The sequence below is a fragment of the Daucus carota genome, chromosome 2 (genome assembly GCF_001625215.2).
Source record: "Daucus carota subsp. sativus chromosome 2, DH1 v3.0, whole genome shotgun sequence".
NCBI lineage: Eukaryota > Viridiplantae > Streptophyta > Magnoliopsida > Apiales > Apiaceae > Daucus > Daucus carota.
Window position 1 is genome coordinate 31,715,004 of NC_030382.2, and position 20,549 is coordinate 31,735,552.

A 20,549-nucleotide genomic window follows, 5' to 3' on the forward strand; every position below is an offset into this window, starting at 1 on the left:
ATACAAACAAAACAAAATACGTAAGTGGTCTAATACTAATTCAATTGATATAATATAATATCTAAATTAATAGAAAAATATTTGTTCTTGTAGAATGAAAATAGTTTAAGAGGGGTGTATTGGATTGAGATTTTAAAGCATTTTTTTGCATTCATGAAATCCGAGGGTATTCGATTGGGATTGTTTGAAATCTATTAAAATCTTGAGGTATTCAATTGGGATTTCAAATTATGCTACAAAATCTGGTGGTATTCAATTGGGATTTTAAATTATGCTTTAAAATCCGATGGTATTCAATTGGGATTGTTTAAAATCCATTAAAATCTGATGGTATTCAAATGCTGATGGATTTTTTTACATTTCATAAAATGATGGATTTTGTGGCATTTTTCAGTGTATTTTAAGTTTTTTGAAATCCCATCAAAATCAATGGGATTTTGAAGCATTGTGCTTAAATCCTATCAACTCTGCGACATTTTATCAAGAATCCGCACAAAATTAAAATCAGACACAATCCATTAAAATCCATAGACTAAAAACAATCCATTAAAATCCCAATCGAATACACCCCTCTAAACCTCTAAAGCCCGCGTGTATATTTGAAAACTGAAATACAGGATTTGGCGTATACATACATCTTAATATACCCAGTAATCAAATCAATCGCTCTTCGCGGCTACTGAAATCGGCGGCGACAAATTGTTAATTAGCTCTGAATCGAAATCAGTTGCTCATCTCTATCAACTAAGCTTACTCAAAACATATAGGTAACCCCCTTTCTAAACCCTAGTTTACACAAATTTTCTCTTCGATATCTAGAATTTCGATTTTTCATTTGTTATCGCAATTTTAATTCATGGATAACTCCCCGGAAGCCTCTGATTTACTCTCCAAACTCGAATCATCTCCCGATTTTCGAAACTTCTACACTCTCATTTCCTCCTATCTCCTCCCATTTACCTCAACCCTAACCACCAGCAAACCCTCAAAATCATCGAAACGCGTAGTTGATAATACTCGAGCTCTCGCGAAGCAGTTTCTCCCCTTCCTTAACCGATGCCTTTCTTTAATCCCCAAGCGCCTTCTCTCCCAATGCCCCAAGCTCGATTCTAGTTCGGCGCTCCAGCTCTTCGATAGTTATGTTGTTTGTCTTAATTGTATGGACTCCGTGTCCAGTCAGTTGTCAGGGAAGGCGTATGCTGTGCATTTGCAGAGAGTTAGGTTGGTGCATTGTTATTTGTTTTGGGAGAGGTATGGGGATGCCAGCAGGGAAGGACTTTCGTTGTTGCAGTCGGTTTGTAGACTTGGAGGTGATGGTAATAGGAATGAGTATGTTCCCGATATGACGAGGGAGAATGAGAAGGATCATGATTTTGCGTGGTTGGTTGTGGAGATTGTTGTGTCGCTGGTTAAATGTGTGGCGATGGATCAAAGTAAAGTCGAAAGTGATTATCGGAGACTGCTCGTCATGATCAGTGAAGTTACACCTTGGTTTAGGTATTTGTTTATGAAGCTCGTTTGTGTATTTTATTTATTTTTGAGTAGCTTTGCATCTAGGTTGAAGTAGTAATTGGGAAATTGTCCATGTACCCTCTTACAATTGGCTTTTCTCGATGGTAATCAAAACATTTCTGATTTCCAACTGGTACCTTCCAACGATTTAATGTTTCCCAGCTATTCCATTTCTGTTTAGCAAAGTTAGACAAATGCTAATTTATGCTTACATGACCATATAAGCAACATAAATGACAATTTTCACATTAGTTTGTGAATTTGTGTTAGTTCTTATGTTTTTAATTTTTGGATTACAAATAATTGGGGATAAGACAAAGTTAGGGGCTAGGTTTAGGTGAGTGTAACAACCACAGTCACGGTGGTGAGGCGTCTCCGGGGGAAGCTGCAATGTATGGGTGGATGTATATGTATATGTGGGTATCTATGTATGTGTGCTGGTGGGAGAGAGAAGGAAGATTTGAGAGAGAGATGGCGACACTCATAGGGAGATGATGGGGAGGAAGTGAGAACATAGAGAGGGAGAGGGCAGGGGTAGTTGAGAGGGAGGGGCAGGAAAAATGTGTTTTCCTACTCTTTAGATGGTCGATTGACTTGAATACAGTGTTTGACTAACAGTTGTGGTACAACAAGAAATGACTAAATACTTGATCGCACCAAATGTGAGCCAAAACTTTTTTGGAGACCATATAGAAAAGCCAATTGTAAGAGGTTACCGAATATAAATTTCCCGTATCTAATTATGTTTCAACAAATTGATTCAAACCCGATAGAAACCCAAGAAATCATGAAGAAAGTAATGCATTGGCAAAATATCAGCATCTTAGACGAAAACTATTTGGAGTCAAATTGAGGCACGGAATTATATATATCATCAAGTGCATGTTTATAATATCTTTATTCATATATTTTGAATTTACGTATCCATGCACCTGCACTCTTGCTTCTTAGATGAAACAGAGTCTCAAGGAAGGCTTCTTTCAGATTTCATAACAACAGTACCTAAGGTCCTAAACTAGTGGAGTGCTCAGGGTGCTATGACGTGTCTGTAGTAATGTAACTTAGTTTTTATTTGTTCACCATAATGGTCAGCTAATACCTAATTGCCATACATCATAAATTTTGTAGAATTCTTGACGCAAATGCATATGAGAAACTGCATAGGGTGCACGTGTCCTACATGAGTAAATGTGCTTTGATTTTGGTTGATGACCTAAACGATTTTGATGATAAAGTGGCTCGCCGATTTTGCTTGGCAACATTTGCTGAGCTTGCAAAGTCATCATCAAAGGATCAACTTTTCAAGGTCGACTATTTGCGGTTTTTGCAATTTATAGCTTGGTGGATGTTCACAGTATTATTTAACTAAACAATTTTATATGCAGTTTGCACACAGGTTATGCTACTCCCTGTTTTCGAAGGAAAAAAACCCATCCTCCGTAGTTGACATTTTAGCATGTGTACTGGATTCTGTGGCCAATGCAGGCGAGGTAATGACTTTACCTTCAAATCATCCTATCTTGGGCATAAGAATCCCATAAAAGTTGTGTTGTGGTTAAAATGTGTTAGTTTTATGCTTTCACACATTCAGTGTAATAAATAATCCCTTAATACGTTTTAAGCTCAGGTTTTTGTGCAATTTTTGGGGCAAGTAAGTTTTTTCCAATTACATATAAGAGTATCTAAATGATAATTGATAAATGAACATCAAATTTTACTGATTGAGCTCCAACATACAACAGGTAAACTTATTAGGTAATTTTAACTAGTAACTTATGAGGTGAAACAATCATAAACTATATGTAGGATGTAGAACACCTGTTTGGAGCTTATTAATTATTTATTTATATGAAAAATCTTCCAAGCACTGTGTGGCATGCTATATTATGTGTGTAAAACTACCATTGTGCAAATAATAATAAAAGAAAGGGTAATGCCGAATAAAAACTATTCTACAAAACCTAGTATGTGTAGACATGATCACTGCTTATATATTGGATTATTTACCCGCCATGCATTGTGAAGTAAAATTATTGAATCATTTATGGTCCAACTTCTAGTTGAGGCCAACATGATTTATTTCAAGAACTATCTATATCTTATCTTCAGCGTATTCAATATTTTATTAGTTTTGATGATTATGTTTTTAAATTCATGCTTACAATGTCAATAAAAGTACACCATACTCTCACCCTCACTAAGAATTTTATCTAAGCTATTTTCTTTTTGCTAATGATATATTTCTAATGTTTTCTTTAGATTATATTATTGTGGTATCAAAATTCGGTCTTACATCTTACACATGTCACTAGAGAGGATTACCAAAGATCTCAACACTCAGTTTCTTTTTTCGTCATTTTTGGAATGATGTGATTATGTGAAGTGTTGGTTACTTGGCATTGAATGCTTATTATATCTGAGCAACCTCCGTCCTCTAGTTTTATAATTCATTATATGTCAAATAGCCGATCTCATGATTAGAGTAAGCGTGATATAATTTAAAACATAACAGCAAGCGAGTTTGTCATCTGTCTTAGTTTATGGTAGTGGTCTACTTAAATATTGACCGAGTGTATGTATGTCAATGTACATCTTTTGACTTTGATCCATCTCATGCTCTATGGTTTTAGATGTCTGGTAATGTCATGGTAAGGATTGGGCCGATCGGCTACTACAGTTTTAATTTGTAGGGAAAATAGGTATGATATTTTAATAATGGAAAGGGTCCTTTAAGGATGACCGCAAGTCCTTGATGCCTACATCCTTGTATATATGTATATTGTTATCGTGCAAATGATTAGAAACTATATTGATTAATAGTCCCTCCATCCACACTTTTACCATCCTGGCCAACTCCTAAATTTCGATTGTAAAATACATATAATTTAATTTAATCTGAAATTTCTGGGTCCTTGAAGGATGACCCTCTCTCCTTAATACCCACACCCTTGTATATATCAGTATTTATGTTTATCTTTATTTTGCAAATGATTAGAAACTTCAATGAGTAATACTCCATCCCATTATAAATTAGCAACATTTTTGCAGGCTTTAGGCATCGAAGAGTGGTACTCTGTACTTTATAATTTATTTTTGTTTATTTTTATCATATATATATATATATATATATATATATATTCATTATATTTTAACAAAAAATGAAAATGTATATATATATATATATATACAAGTACCTCTTTCACTTGCCTTACTAAGCATGTGAAAGCTAGTAGCACACAGAAATGGAGTGAGGGACTAGGGAGTAACCTTTTATGAAAAGTAGTCATTTGTTTTATTTTCTTTGGTTTTACCTTCTCAAAATCAAGAAGCAGGGTGATTACTATTTACTTGTGACATGGTTTACACTTATCAGGTTGGGACCCAGACTAGTACGGAACTCCTAGAACTCGTCAGTTACTGTGCTACCAAATCTCTTTATGCCAGTTCAGATATGAGTTTTTCTGTGGCAGAGCAATTACAGAAATTTGCTGATGATATATGTTTGGTATGTTACTTTCACTCACATGTCAAGTACTTATATTACCGGATTACTTATGCATCTTATATACTGCATCTGTTACTACTTACAACTTACAAATAGTCATCCCCATTCACATTTTGCAATGCATAAACTAAAATTAATGTAATTCGCATAGTATATGAATTTGTTTCGTTTTGTAACCTTATACATGCAAGTGCGCCTGTGTCTTTTCAATCACAGACAGAGAGATAACTTAAAAATTATAATGACGAACTGACTGAAATTAGAATAAGATGAGTTTTTTTGTACATACTCACCTTTTAAAGTTCTGTTTCTTTTCAAATTATTTTTATGTAGAGTACAGCTGTATTGTTTATATGAGAAAATGTTAGTTTTCTCATACAGTACATTTGAATGGCTTTGTAGGTTTCTCCATCACCAACCCCGTTGCTGACAAGTCTATATGCCACAGGGTTGTTTTTCAGTGATTTTTGTGGTCAAACAATGGCGAAGGGATCAACTAGTAGTAGAACGGACAAAGATTCATCAATATATGGATTTTTGCTTTATTATGAACATAGGCTTCAGGAACTAACTGGTTACCTTCAATCACTGAAGCATTACTACAACTCTACTAAAAGGATCAGCTTGCATGAAGATCCAGATTTGGTATCTTACTTCAATGCACTGAAGTTCTTGTGCAAGCCTCTTGCTGAATTTGTTAATTCTGAAAGGGGAACTATAGTTACAGAAATAGTAGATGCCACATCTGCTGCAAAGCTGAAGTATATTCAAGATGCACTACATCAATATCTCGAAATTTTTATTCTTTATCAGAGGTTTGTGTTTCATATGCTGAAATTCTCCATCTAGCTGAATTCGTTGGTATGTTTAGTTATTTTGCTTTGGTTTCAAGTTGTCTTAATCCTTGATGCAGCAAAGTAAGATTGTTTAACGTCAAGTTGCATGTTGGTGTTGATTAATAGGGTACAGAAAACAAAAAAAAAATAAGCATGCTATGCTATGCTAAACCTTGGTGACAGTGTCATTATAGATGACTCCTGATATCTTCCACTAACACTTCTTTCACTTATTTAGTGCTATTTTCAACCTAGTCTATCCTTGGGATGTAAATTTCCTATGTTTATCAGGCCGTTTTGCATACATTTCCTTAAGTTACTAGGTTTTTTTTGAACTCATTTTAGTTAGTTTATTTGTTAAGTCTGCATAAGGCCTCATTAAATGTGATCCTATATCAGTATGATATACTTGTATAAGTTATTTTCTGGAGTTCTTCATTTAGTTCATTAAATGAGTTGGTTCCCCACTATATTATAAACTGCAGGGGCTCAGAGAAGAAAAGAGAAGCAAATGATGGTAACAATAAAACAACTCTTTGTGTAGCTGTGGCTGCTTTCATCCTCTCAGTCAAGAGAAATCAAGGAATCAAGGTTTGCATATTATCTGAAATATGAGAACTGCTACAATTTTACCGTTGTGCTCTTCTAGTTTTGTCTTGTTAACTACTATTGCATGCAGAGGTTTCTGTAGAAGTTTTTTGAATTAAAGAGTTGTTTTCTATGATGTCTTCTTCTGGTTGCAGGAGAGCACGACTTTTATCAAGAATTCCATTTCATCCGACTGGATCCAGTTTCATGGGCTGAAGTTTCTTTTTTCTTCTCTGTACAATTTCGGTGTTGTTCTCTACAAAAATAATAATACAAAAGAGGTTTCTTTCTTAGCTGAACCTTTTTACATAAAATGTTCTCCTCTCAAGCAGTTGATGCCTTAAATTTTTATTTACTGTTGAGTTTTAGAACAATTCCAAAAGTTAGTGTAATTAACACGACCACATTATATAATTGTTCATAATAGGGTAAGGGAAACCAGTACATACAAGATGCACTGCTTATCCTCGAGTTAAAGGTTGTAGTAGTAACCCAGGCATTTAATAGGAATGATGGCTTCTAATTTCCTGAAAAGGGTTCTGAAAATAATAATGATCATTTTATGTTAGATGAACAGTAAAGCAAGCGAATATACAAACAGTTGTATTTAGCAAATCTCTCCAACAGTGCTGAGTTCTTGAGATAAGAGATAAAAAACAATAAAGTGCAATTCAGTATATAAAATGTTGAAACTTTATTATTATGAGCAAATGTTACTACCCCTATTGAATGTCAATGTTGCTTTGTCTCTTTTTTTTTTTTTGCTCTATGGAAGCATATCTTATGATTATATATTTATATTCTTGATTCATCCTGTGTTTTCTTTTATGATTATATTTTGTTTTTACATTACACCGTGTGTGCATGTAGAACCCTAAGCTGTTCTAGTACCGTGTTTTCTCTTTATAGCGTGGTAAGATTTTATTCATGTGTTCTACCCTTTTTCAGGCTTCATTATCATTGAAGTTATGTTGTAGAGCTTCATGGACATGCCTTCTAAACAATTGCAAGCTGTTTGAAGACAAATCAATCGAGTTTTCTGATGAAATGTCAGAGGATTCAATTATAGGCCTTCTTGCTGAGGCATGCACCAGGAGTGCATTTGTTTTAGATGTACTTTATCAATGTGACTGTAATAAAATGAATAAGCTCATTACTTATAGTCTGGAAAAATGGGCTGCTGCTGAAAAGCTTTTTGACCGACTGCCCAGTCCTACAGCTTTGCTAAAGCAGTGGGTGAAGGTAGCATTTGTGTTTTCTTCTTAAGTTTATTTATCATGTATATCTTTTGTCTGATTTTTCCCGGGATTGCAGATACAATGCAAAATTTCTAAAACTGATGATGTAGAGAACAATGGCAAAACATTATATTCTGTGCTGTCATCCTCTGTTAAAATGTCAAAAAGAGCACCTGGTATCTTACTTGAGCAGGTCTGATACTCCTTTTAAGTTTCTTGGTCCAACAAGGCATTTTAAATTTTTTGTCACTAATATGGTGTCTTGTCAACTCTTCGTCACTAATTCTCAGGAACTTCTTTTGTATGAAGAAATGAGGCCATTGAACCCAACATTTTGCCGAAGAATGCGGATGAAAATTGTTGACATCCTTCTAAAAGAGGTTTATGTTACAAAGACAATACAGAGATCCCGAGTTCTCATTGCAAAAGGAAGGGAGTTGAGAGCATGTGGAGTTGAAAGACTTGATGACTGTATAGAATGTTTGTCGGAATCTATATCTATGATGGTGAGGCTAATAGTGTTGCTTTGTTCATCTTCCAATTCAAACACATCACACGTGCATGCAGACATACATCAGTGTCTAAAATATTCTCTTCAATTATATATATATTACTTTCTCAAGGAAAGATGTGCTATTTATTCTTAACATATATTGCAGCAGAGTGAAACAAATCGTAGCATTCATTGCGACTCTATACACTCCTACTACTTGGCCAATGCTTATTGCTTACGTGCATTGTGTACTCAAGAGGCTGAACCTGACAGAAAGGTGTTATCGCAAAAAAGGCTAGTATTCAAATTTGAATAATAGATTGCCTAACAATTTACGAGCATTGTATTATTTTAATTTAAATAACATGAGGATATATTTGTGGGTCTATGATCTTACCTTTTTTGCGTGACATACTTAATTCTGTGGCACAGAATTTTTCAAGACATGGATGCTGCTATCAAGCTGTGGATGAGCATAGATCTTCCTTGTCTGTCTGGGCAGATAGATATGGTTTTTGAAAACATTTTGTTCCTGTTGTACCATGTAGTTGATTTGTTATCACTTAAGGTCAGACATATATATATTCATACATACCTGTTTACAGGATTGAGTTATCAACTGGTTACATACTTCTTATTGCTTATATATAGTGCTATTTTCTCGCAATTCCAGGGCTACATGAAATTTCATGCCAATATATATGAGATAATAATTAGATTATTTGAATGGAGGAATGTACCTGTAAAAAAGCTTTTAGCTATACTATGGGAATGCAGAAGACTAGGCCATGCTCTTTGTGCTTCACCTGTAAATGAAACATTTATTACAACCTTGTCAAACCATTGTGATGCATCAAATACCATGGAATACTGGCTGAGTTGTCTAACGGAATCACCATTGTTGGAAGTTGGTTTTAAGCAAAACTTCTCGTATATGTTTACTGATTTCTCACTGGTTGCACACCACCATGTAAGTTCTCAAGCAGAAATCACCATTGATGGAGTTGAGCAGGCTGTGTCTAATCTCCTTTCAAGTGTAAGGCTTTTTTTAATGCTGATTAGAGCTGCTTATGTGGAAGTAGATATCTTTAGATTGTAAAGTTTTAATTTGTCTGTTATCCTTGTGTAGGTTCCTCTTTCTAGTGGTTCAGCTTCTATTGCTGCACATATGTACTATGATTTGGGGGAGAGATTGATATCTAATGGGCAATTCATTGAGGTATTTGTCATCTTAGTGTGCAGTGTATACCACAATAAATTCATGTATATTTGAATGACAATTTACAATTGGTAAGGAATCTTGTCAAATATTATGCTTATACTTTTTAGAGTAACAAACTGAATTTGTGACTGGACAATTATAAGTAATCATGTAAAAAATTGCACCTTTAATTTAAGAGTAACAAAATGAATTCAGTAATATAAAAAGCTATTTGTGACAAGATGATAGCACGCCACATGTATTGTTTTGGCAGTTTATGCAACACATTGCCATAAGAACTTAGGAGCAGTTTTCTATTGGATCAACTATTCTGTATTAGCCATCTCTCTTGTCCTGCTTGCAGTCTCTTTTTTCTGAGTTTTAAACTTGTTGCTTAAAGATGGTGTGAGGCAGGTGATAAGCATCTGTAATCTGTATTGGCTGTACTCAGCTAAAATAAATATATGCTCCTGGGTGTTATAGTTAGAATGATGCATGTTGATCATAGTGGCAGGAGCACTGATATGATCCACTCATCGACTACCCTTTACCTGCTTAATATCATAGGACTATAGGAGCTTTATAGTCTAAAAGGAGAAACAGATAAAACCTTCCATTGCACATTGATTCTGTATTCACTGTTTAATATGTACAAGCATCACAAAGCTCGTGCAAGGCATGGGCTTGTATATCCATAAATATAAAATTCAATTATTGAAATATACATTATTAAAATATACTTATAAACATTACGACTTGTTCCGCGTTGAATAATCTATATTAAATAACTGACAGTTGTTTGCAAAAAAAAAAACTTATATTCTTTATTTATCTTATAAATAATTATTACATTATTGTTTCTTCTGGTAACTCATTTTGAGCTCTGCAATATTATTTAGATATTTTGCTTTGTACCTTTTATTAGCAGTTCGAGAATCACATACTTACATGGACCAGTTATGTCCTGATGACATATAATTGATTCTGCTGTTTATAAAGATAAACATTGCTAAGTTTTTAACGGCCTTCCAACTCTTTGTCTAGGCTCTTTCATATGCCAAAGAAGCATACCAGATACGCACTAAACTTTTTCAAGAAAAATTTATGTACAAAATAGATCAGCAAAGTGAAGTCTGCAATGGAACTGGAGAAGTGCTACAAAAGCAGTGTTACAGTCTCAAGACTTTAGACATATTTTCTTCTGTGGCTACAGCAGCTTGGTCTTCGGAATGTGTTACACGTGATTTTGACAGCCATGTTGTTACTCCATGGAATGTACTGCAACGTTATCTTGAAAGCATTTTACAGGTTAGATACTTCAAACTCATTGGTGGAGCTTTTGGATAGTTATGTGGGTTAATTAGTAATTTATTGTGTTCATCTATGTAACATAGGTTGGATCCATTCATGAAATTGTCGGAAATGGATCAGATGCGAAAAGGCTTTTATTGTGGGGGAAGAACATATCCTGTTTTCAGGATTTGCCACTATTTACTATATCATTCTCTTCTGTTCTAGGTGCGGAATATTGTTTCCTTTGTTTATGATGCATAGTTTGGCACAAGGCCATCCTTTTCGTTGTTGACTAGAAAGAATGTTCTCAGTTGAACTTTATCACTGTTTTTATGTTATATCAGGTAAACTATATTGCAAGGAACAGCTGTGGGAGTTCGCTGAATTGGAACTACAGAAGGCCCGACACTTGCTGGATAAATTAGATAGCTGGAGCCCCTTTTATTGCTGCAAGTGTAAATTAGTTCTGGAAGTTACAATCGACCAGCAACTTGGAGATTTGTCTAGAGGTCGATGTGATGATTCTAATATTGGTGAATTATCTGTTGATAGGTTATTATATGCTGAGAAAAGGTATAGAATTGCACTTGAGACGCTGAGATTTTCAGAATGGAAGAATTCTGTTAGTAACCCTGAGGAAACAGCAGTTAGTGGAACTGGAACGAGCTTTTCACTACAGTCTAATTACTTGGAAACAAAGATATCCTTCGAGTGCTGTAATAGGGAGGAAACTAAAGTTGATCAAGAAATTTCTAGAAAGTCGAGAAAAGTTGCTAAGATTTTACCGAAGGGTCAATGTTTGACGCGACAACAAAACCGTATGATGACTAGGTCTTGTAGAAAGAATATTGAATGTGATCAAGAGGAGAAATCAAAAAACAAGAGCAAATTTCCTTCCTCGGATGCTGTTCACAAAAACACAAAAATTGTGAATTTGGGAAGCAGGGCCTCTAAAGAAATCAAGTGTTGGTACTGTCTGCCACATGATGTTAGTGAATCTGGTTATCTTATTGATTATATACACATGAAATGGGAGTTGGTTCGCAGGCGGCTTTTGTTAAGAGTGCTCACCAGCATAGGTATGTCAAATGGCATCTTATAGTATATTGTTTACTCTACAATAGAAGAGCTTTAATATTTGAGACAATTGTAATTGATTTTCATTCTCATGAGAACCAAAACTTCCTCTTGTTACATTTGAGGCAGAAATGTTTGTTTCAAAATAAAAATCTCTAGTGTGTGTGTGTGTTCAAATGTGTAATAGCAAATCTCTGTAGTTGAATTCCCCACTTCCTCTTAATCTTCAATATAACACATTTGACATTCATACTTGCTTGAAAGCTATAAATAGATGAAGTTAATAGCATTTCCTAAGTTGTATATTGGATAGAACTCAAGAAAATTTCTGAACACAACTCTTGCCTTGTCCACAATTTACATAATCTGTCAACTGCATAGCATTATGGTTTTCCAAATATATAGCTATAATAGCATTGTGATTGTGTGTACATACTCGAGAAGTTATATTTGTTTTAACGTTCAAATCAAATAACTGACGCAGACAGATTTCTTTCCATGTCTTATTGTTCCCTTACGGATATATGTTAAGAGGCTCTTAATCTTGTTTTTGAGCAGGAAAATGCTCGGTAATTCAGAATGAAAGACAGAAAGGAGATGAAATTTTCTCTGAAAGCATCTCCGTACTTGTCGCTCGGAATCAATTTTCTCCAACTTACCAGTCTGTTCCTTTTAGTTTAAAGCTTGATTTGATTGGATCTGATATTCCTGGAGATGCACTGGCAGTCGAACGTGCAACAATTCTTTACAACCTTTGCTGGTTCATCCTGAAATATAATCATTGCAAGGGTACAAGGTACTCTGAGCATTACATGTCCATCAGTTTGCTGATGCATCTGACTATAATTTATTTGCAGATGCATATTTCACGCTTGTTATTTTTGCAATTGACCGAAAATATCGCAAATAATTTGCCACATTATAACCTTCTGGAATTAAACCCAAACATGGGGAAACTAGGCTTGATGTTACTTATATGTCCTGAAGTAAGATGATCAAAAGACAGCTTGAAAATGACACATGTGCTAGGCTGCTGGCACCCTACAGAGTGTTGGTGGTGTGGGCTGACATTTTCCCAGTGATTTGTCACTTGATCTTCTTCACTTGAATGCCTTATTATCTAAGTTTGGGTTTGTTTGAGGGGATGAATGTGAAGAAATCAGAATTTGGCCTTAGTTTTCCTTAGAAAACTCTAGTTCCACAAATCAGTTACCTTTCTTTTTATATTATGAAACATTCTCTAATGGCCATCTCACAATCTCGGATCACTTTTGTCTGTGTCAAGTGCTCAAAGGCACCAACATTTTTTGAATATTATTCAAACCCTGGAAAGGGTAACAGCGTTATATTAGTATATTGATGGTGATATGTAAATATAATATATCTATATCTTATTACCTTACTACTGGTCAAAAGCCTTTTATTGTAGCCTATTGTCTACTTTGTTGTTATATAGTGTCATGTTTCACATGTTTATTTAAATGTTCTTAATGTGTCGAATGAGATCTTATACACACGAGACCAAAATGCTAATTTTGGAGATAGATTAGTAAATAACAATACCATAAGGTTTCAGTTCAGCTAAGTCTATCCATTTATTCATTTGAATGGGTTATATGAATAATATTTGATAGGTTGTTCAGTGAACTAATACCACACACAAACATTCTTTGATTGTGTGTGTGGTGAATATAATTACTTGCTGGCTTATTTACATTTTTAATATTGATTCTTTCTAATTTTTCTATCTTAAACTAAATTGGAATATGCATTACTTATTTTGCTACACCTAAGTTTCTTTCTCTACAATGTTTTAGTGTTGGTTCTGATTTTTCCGGAATTACAATATCAAGAATAATGGCTTGGCTGAAGCTGGCATTTCTAATCTGCCGCGAGGTTCCTGTACTTTTTCGGAAGGTTAGAAATTACATTATTTGCATAATATTCTCGTTTCTTAGAATAAGAGCGAAGAAAAATTCTTGAAGACGGAACATTTTCTCTGAAAAAACTAAGTATAATAAAATGCCTTTTACCTTTTGTCTACATAGGCTTGTCTTTCATAGTGATGCCGTTGCTTTCTTAAATTTTCCTTAATCTTACACATTGTTTGGTAGTAAAAGAAATATACTCCCTCCGTTCCTATTTACTTGTCCACCTCACTTTTTGCACGCATTTTAACATATAAAATATAGCTTCACAAGTTATTCTGAATAAAAATTTATGTCAAGTACTTGCAAATAGTAAAGAGGACTAGTAAACAGGAACAGAAGTACTTTATACAGTTAATTTGCCTATTTAATTTTCCATTTTCAATTTTGCACCAACAAATGCAGGTTTCCAGGTTGCTTGCTGTTCTGTATATATGTTCCTCAGTCAAAATTTTGTCTCTGCCTTCATCTCATTCCGACACTATCACTGCCAGTCAGTGGGGTTCATATTTTCATCAAGCTTCTCTCGGCACACACTTTAATCAGCAGTTGTTTTCACATAAGGCTGGGAAGCAGAAAGGCGAAAGTTTTTCAAAAACTAAGGTTCGTCTTGAGCCTTATATTCCTATTCCTGGACACTGTTACATGTTGTCAGCAATTTCATGTTGTGAGCAACTTCTGAGGAAAGTTTCTGTCCTATCCATCATCTTCTGTTACTAGTTTTTTGTGATATCTCATATATGATTACTGACCCTAACTAATTTCCTTTGTCTTTAGGTTCATTGGGATGTTTATTTAGATTTCTCTTCAAACCTTGTTTTCTTATAGTTCTCTGGTTATTGATTGTGTGTAATTGATGCTTTTGTGTTTTGAATTTTTGATATATTCCTAATCTGTCAAATAAAGCATATTGTTTTCTGATGCAGTATGGATCATGTCAAGCCACTTTAATTGAAAAAATAACACAAAAAGACTCATCTTTGGCTACTTGAAAGACTCAAGACAATCAGCCTGATAAAATGCTAGAATCATATTGAAAAATTTCACTATTCCAAGTCATACACTTGTACCTTTTCTAGCAGAGTATTTCTAGCACGGATCTCACTGAGAAGACATACACCTAATTTTGCCGACGCAATGGACAAAATTCTAATTTTTTGGTAAATGTAGCAGGAATGCTTGATTTTTGGCATCTTGACTAATTAGAGTGTTTGCATGTGATTCAGGGATGCCTTTCTACCTCAAGTTCACTTGGTCAAGAAACAGCCAACTCAGTCAGGTTCTGCCTGGCTTGTAATTTTTTCAACACATTATTATTCACACTTTATTACTTACTGATATTGCTTCGTTCCTGCAATAGGCGTACGCCAGATATACTACTGAGAGAATTTGTATCAAATTTCTATCAGAGCCTTCCTCCTGCTACGATCATCTGTATTAGCTTGCTTGGAGTTGCTTATGCCAGTTTGCTTAGAGAATTATCTTCTTCTCCTGCATCTGTTCGAGCATGGATACTGTTTTCACGTCTGAAATCAGACGGTCAACCTGTTTTTCTTCTTCTACCAGCAGATTCGATTTTAGGAGGTAATCTTAATTATTCTTTTTGGGTTCTATGCAAATAAAATCTTTTTTTTTGTTTTAATTTGGATATTGAATGTTAATATTAAGTAACTTTATTATGAATTACTTAAAAAACTTGAACCTGTAGAAGTTGCTTCACGTTGATACTTAATTAATAATCAGAAGCTTCAGGTGATGAAACCACCAGCCTGGGGTTCCTCCATGAAAGCCAGAGTAGTGTTAAAAGATGGCATTGTCCTTGGGGCTCCACTGTGGTTGATGATGTAGCTCCAGTATTCAAATTGATACTAGAACAGAATTACTTGTCATCGTCAGCATACCCCCTAGAAGATACAAAGATGACAAGGTCATTGTGGTGGACACAAAGAAGAAAGCTAGACCAATACCTTGGACACTTTCTTAGGTAAATTTTGTCATGATACCTTTAACCAAATATGTGGAATGCATGCAGAATTGCAGTCTGCAGATGGTCGTTACTAAGTGCTTGTAATATAGTTTCATTTTCTTTCAAAATTGTCATTGCTCTTGAATATTGTCATCATTATTGTTTCAACCTCTTCTTATGATTCGTATATTGATTTGGTATACTGTGGGGTAATGTTTTATCTGCCAGGGATATAGAAGAAAAATGGTTTGGACCATGGAAATTCTTGTTTTGTAGTGACTGGTCAGACTGCAAGCACCTAGATCTAGCAATCAATAAGCTGGCAGATGATCTTAAAGTGAAATGTGATGTTAATCTACATGAGAGTCTTCTGAGAGTTATCTTGGCAGGTGGGCAACATGCCTGTGATAGCTCAAGATGTGTTCCAAACTTAATTTTGAATAATGGATGCCATGTTGACGGTGTGGAATGTAATATTGATGAAATGTCCATGGTGTTCAAGCTTATTCTTGAAACAATCCATGAGTTTGAGGAGGACCTTTGTGTAAATAGAGAACCGATCATCTTAGTGCTGGATCATGAGATTCAGGTGACTTTTGTTTCCTTCATTTGTTATTTCATGGAAGTTTTCTTGATTAGTTTCATATCTTTCACTGTTTTATGTAATTAGTTTAGCTTACAACCTGCATGTCTTACTTTATCTCTGTTAGAGATTCTGCAGTAGGATTCTTGTAAATTTGTCCTTTCTCGAATTATTAGTTATTATTACTTTTTATGGTACTATGTGCTTCTGTTGTTACAGTCTTTGTCACTACAAGCATTTAAACTAATTATTGTCTTCGACAGATGCTTCCTTGGGAGAGTTTGCCGATATTAAGAAATCAGGAGGTTTACCGCATGCCTTCTATTTGCAGCATTTTTGCATCCCTTGATCGACATGATCATAAAAAGCTCGGAACGGGTTCCATGGTCTTTCCATCGATAGATCCCCTAGATGCCTATTATTTGTTAAATCCCAGTGGAGACCTTATTAGCACTGAAGTTGAATTCGATAAGTGGTTTAAAGATCAGAATTTGGAGGTAATTATGTTCTATTTTTCTATTGTGATTGCCTCATAGAATTTAGGCCCATATATACATCCCGTTATTTTCCTAAAAAAAGTTGGTCATACTAGGGCGTGTTTAACACATGTCGAACTGCACATAAGACTGTATATGTGTGTGTGTGTTGCAATGTTTAGATATTGTATAATTTGCTTTTATTTATTGTGAGCATATGATAAGACCCTTCTCTGAAATTGTGCCTACGAAGTTTTGCTGTTGACATCGCTAGGTGCTCCAGTTTCACTCCAGTATTAGTTAATTTAGCATATTTAAAAAAATTTAATATTGTAGGGTTTTTTTCACTTTGTTCTTTTGACATTGCTAGGATGCTCAATTTTCACAGCAATAGTAATTACTTTAGCTTTTTAATTTTTTTAATATTCTAGTTTTTTGCCTTCTGCTTTAGGCTTTTTTACTACATGCCTTTTTTGCCAAATGCCAACAGTCACGGAGGAAATATGTTAGGGTAACTCGTGATTATTGTCAAGAAACCAAGTTTGTGATATTGAGAAGCTTAAAATATTAATTAAGCTTTCTAATATGATCAATATCTCTACTTAATATGCTTAATGTTTGAGTATGAATGTAAATGTTTTTTTTTGCTGCTAAATAGTATAAATGCAAATGTGATTAATTTAAGAAATATATGCACACAATTGCAAGTTCAGTTGGGTCAATATATACATATACATGGAGATATATAGTTCACAATTTACATGTTTAGAATGAATAGCTTATATATAAAAATAAAAAGTTGGAATAATTATTACGCAGCTATCAAATTTAATGAAAATGCATTTTGTGGTATGGAAGTGTGATTTTTTGATTTCACTTGGAATTAATTTCTTATTCTATACATCTTAGGTCGCAGATGCTACAATTTTGTCAAATTGTGTGTGTGTGTGTTTGTGTCTATAGGGTAGTGATCAAATACAAACCAACCCTTAAATACAAACTAAAAACCAGTCTAATTTAGTGATATTTTCTTTAGGATTTAGTTATTTGTGTTACATAAATTGGTGAAAACTTCCACAAACTGTTGAAAATCTCCAGAATTGTTCTAGTTTTCGATTCTGGTGGTAGTTGCGGTGGTGGAGATAGTGGAAGTGTTGGAAGATAGTAGGTCAGGTATTTCCTCAGAAACAAATGGAGTGGGAATAAGGCTTTTTCACTCAGCTCCACTGGTCACCTTACATTACTGTACGATAATTCATTTTAATTAAGCTTCCACAATCGATTCGTGAGCACTAGATGGTACTAGGGTGAGTAAGCCTGAGGTGGAGTGGAGATGGAAGTGGAGGTGGAGGTGTGTTGGATTTGGTGGTGATATAAATAATGGAGCTGGACATGGAGGTGGAGGGAGCGGCAGACTTGGCCGGGGGGGGTGGGGGTGGTGGTGTGAAGTTGCCGGAAGTGGGGTGGAGGCAGAGGCTGGCTTGGAGAAGAGAAGAAGGAGAAGGTGGGGTTGTTAGAGAATTTAGTGATATTCTCTTAGGAATTTAGCGAAATAGTTTTTAGTTTGTAAAATAAGGAGGTTTGTATTAGAGTAAAACTCTATATTCTATTCACTATAGATGCATTATAGAACACTGTATCTGCGAAGGAGAATTCAAATATCACAGGAGATCTTGTGAAATACTACCACCATTTTTTTATATGACGCTTTGACTTTTGGCATACACTTTTAGGTCCTTTGACCGCATAGTTAATAATATTAATTTTAAAGATTTCATTTTTGAATAAATATATTTAATGCAAATTTTATTTAACAAAAAAAATCAAAGAAAAATAATAATTTCTACAACATATTCAAAGCGTTGTATAATAAAAACGGCAGAAGTAGTAATCTGGTGATGCTAGTTGTTATATGTTTCATCTATTTGATGAATTAAATATTAAGGTAAACACTAAATAATTAGAGGAGTTTCAAATTTACCATCGATAAATATTGGGTCTCAAATTCACTACTTTCAAATTTGGGGTCTTGAATTGACCACTTATAAGTCTGTGTTAAACTAACAAAATCTCAAACTTACCCCCGATCATTGGCAATTTTGCCTTGAAAGTTGTGAATTTGAGACTCCTAATTTGTTGGTGGTAAATATAAAGCTTCTCTAATTATATAGTGGTTGACTTGATATTTAACCCTCTATCTGATAACCCTTGGATATTCTGAAGTAAAATGTTTTTTATTTATTATATCTATTACTAGTTTTGTAGATATGAAGCGGTGTTTTGATCACTGCAAAATTGTGTTAATCTGCAAATAAACTGACTATTTGCCTTTGGTGGTGCTCATGTCTTCAGGGGAAAACTGGAATGACACCAACAATCGAAGAACTGACCGGTGCCTTGGAGAGCCATGAACTTTTTATCTACTTTGGTCATGGAAGTGGTAAGCCTTGTAATTTGAACTATCTGCTGCTCAGTATCTTTAACAAATAGTACAAGATTAAATCAAATCTAGATTATAGTTTCGTACACTTCTATTGATGAAGTTGAATGTGCCACAGGGGCGCAATATATTCCCAATCACGAAATTCAGAAGCTTAGAACGTGTGCTGCTACTCTCCTGATGGGATGCAGTAGTGGATCTTTATCTTTGAGTGGATCTTACAGCCCACAAGGAGCTCCACTGTGCTACCTTATAGCCGGATCTCCTGTAATTGTTGCTAATTTATGGGAGGTAACTGACAAAGATATTGATCGATTTGGTAAGGCCATGCTTGATGCTTGGTTAAGAGAGAGATCAATGGATCAAGCAAGTTGTGCTCAATGTGATGCTATTACAGACGAACTAAAATCTCTGAGCATAAGTGCAGCTAAAGGAAAGGGGAAGAAAAAGACTTCACGAAAAATTTTATCTGCTATTTGTGATGTTAGTAAATGTAATACTTGTAGACACAGACCAAAGATTGGAACTTTTACGAGTCAAGCTCGAGAAGCATGCACTTTGCCATTTTTGATTGGAGCATCACCAGTGTGTTATGGTGTTCCAACAGGCATAAAAAAGAAAGTAATCTTATAGCATTCACATGTGTGACTTCTTTACACAACCAATCTCCGCCTACTGGTCTAACATAACAATTGTATACGAACTTCAATTATATAGAGCAGTCATCTGCACTGTATCATTGCATGTCTCCCTCTCTTGTTTTTTTTTTTGAGGGGAAGGAAGAGCAGTGCATATTTTAACCCCTTCACATCTATTTGTTTTTGCTGTAAAGTTGTTTTACGTACCGTGATTGTACTATACATTCTGCCCTAAAAACAATTGGGTTTTGTATCATTGTAAAGAATTATAGAATGTTGTTGGGAAAGCAAACAAATTTGAGAATGGAGTTAGTGAATTTGTACCGTGTTAATGCGGTGACTCACTGTTAGGCATGTGAATGGATGAGATTTCTAATCGGAGTTAAATATGGAGTTATTAAAAAATAATCTTGTGTCAAATTTGATTCGATTAGATATGAATTTAGGTTGATTTTAGTTATCTCCGATTTAATCACTATATGTTATAAAAAATAAAATTTAATACATATATATTAATTCTGTCTAATTTATGTTATTATTAAAAATCACACTTTTAAAAAATATTAGTTGAATGCGGACTCTATAACATTCTTATTTTGACTTCACCTAGTTATATTAATCAAATTTAATCAACAATTATATAAAGTTTATTATATAATTACAACTTTTAATTATATAGCATTCAACAAATATATATTCGACTTGTAATGTATTTTTAGTTTTAGACTTTTTGAAATTAAAAAAGAATAAAGGTTTATATATAATCAAAATTTTC

General features: G+C 34.5%; 1 protein-coding gene across 3 annotated transcripts; it reads left to right on the forward strand.

Annotated features, from left to right (window-relative positions):
* Window positions 1-604: 604 nt before the first annotated feature.
* On the forward strand, window positions 605-20,077 carry LOC108209499 (separase). Of its 3 annotated transcripts, none has more exons than XM_017380430.2 (27): window positions 605-1,497; window positions 2,641-2,818; window positions 2,898-3,002; window positions 4,886-5,017; window positions 5,420-5,832; window positions 6,339-6,444; window positions 6,597-6,722; window positions 7,390-7,683; window positions 7,756-7,872; window positions 7,970-8,185; window positions 8,339-8,466; window positions 8,605-8,740; window positions 8,846-9,208; window positions 9,302-9,391; window positions 10,418-10,681; window positions 10,768-10,891; window positions 11,011-11,745; window positions 12,302-12,539; window positions 13,561-13,660; window positions 14,077-14,274; window positions 14,898-14,950; window positions 15,032-15,255; window positions 15,415-15,655; window positions 15,866-16,226; window positions 16,484-16,717; window positions 19,049-19,136; window positions 19,255-20,077. In XM_017380430.2, exons 1-27 carry the CDS (start codon window positions 857-859, stop codon window positions 19,767-19,769), a joined length of 6,420 nt encoding a protein of 2,139 aa, XP_017235919.1. In that variant the 5' UTR covers window positions 605-856; the 3' UTR covers window positions 19,770-20,077. The 3 variants fall into 3 exon arrangements, with proteins under 3 accessions (XP_017235919.1, XP_017235921.1, XP_017235920.1); XM_017380432.2 differs by having other exon boundaries at window positions 15,424-15,655; XM_017380431.2 differs by having other exon boundaries at window positions 8,342-8,466.
* Window positions 20,078-20,549: the final 472 nt, after the last annotated feature.

Coding starts and splice junctions, on each gene's coding strand:
- LOC108209499 (XM_017380430.2), top strand. CDS start 857: ATGGATAACTCCCCGGAAGCCTCTGATTTACTCTCCAAACTCGAATCA. Junction 8,741..8,845: donor TTGATTTGTTATCACTTAAG/GTCAGACATATA, acceptor TCGCAATTCCAG/GGCTACATGAAATTTCATGC. Junction 16,718..19,048: donor TTAAAGATCAGAATTTGGAG/GTAATTATGTTC, acceptor TCATGTCTTCAG/GGGAAAACTGGAATGACACC.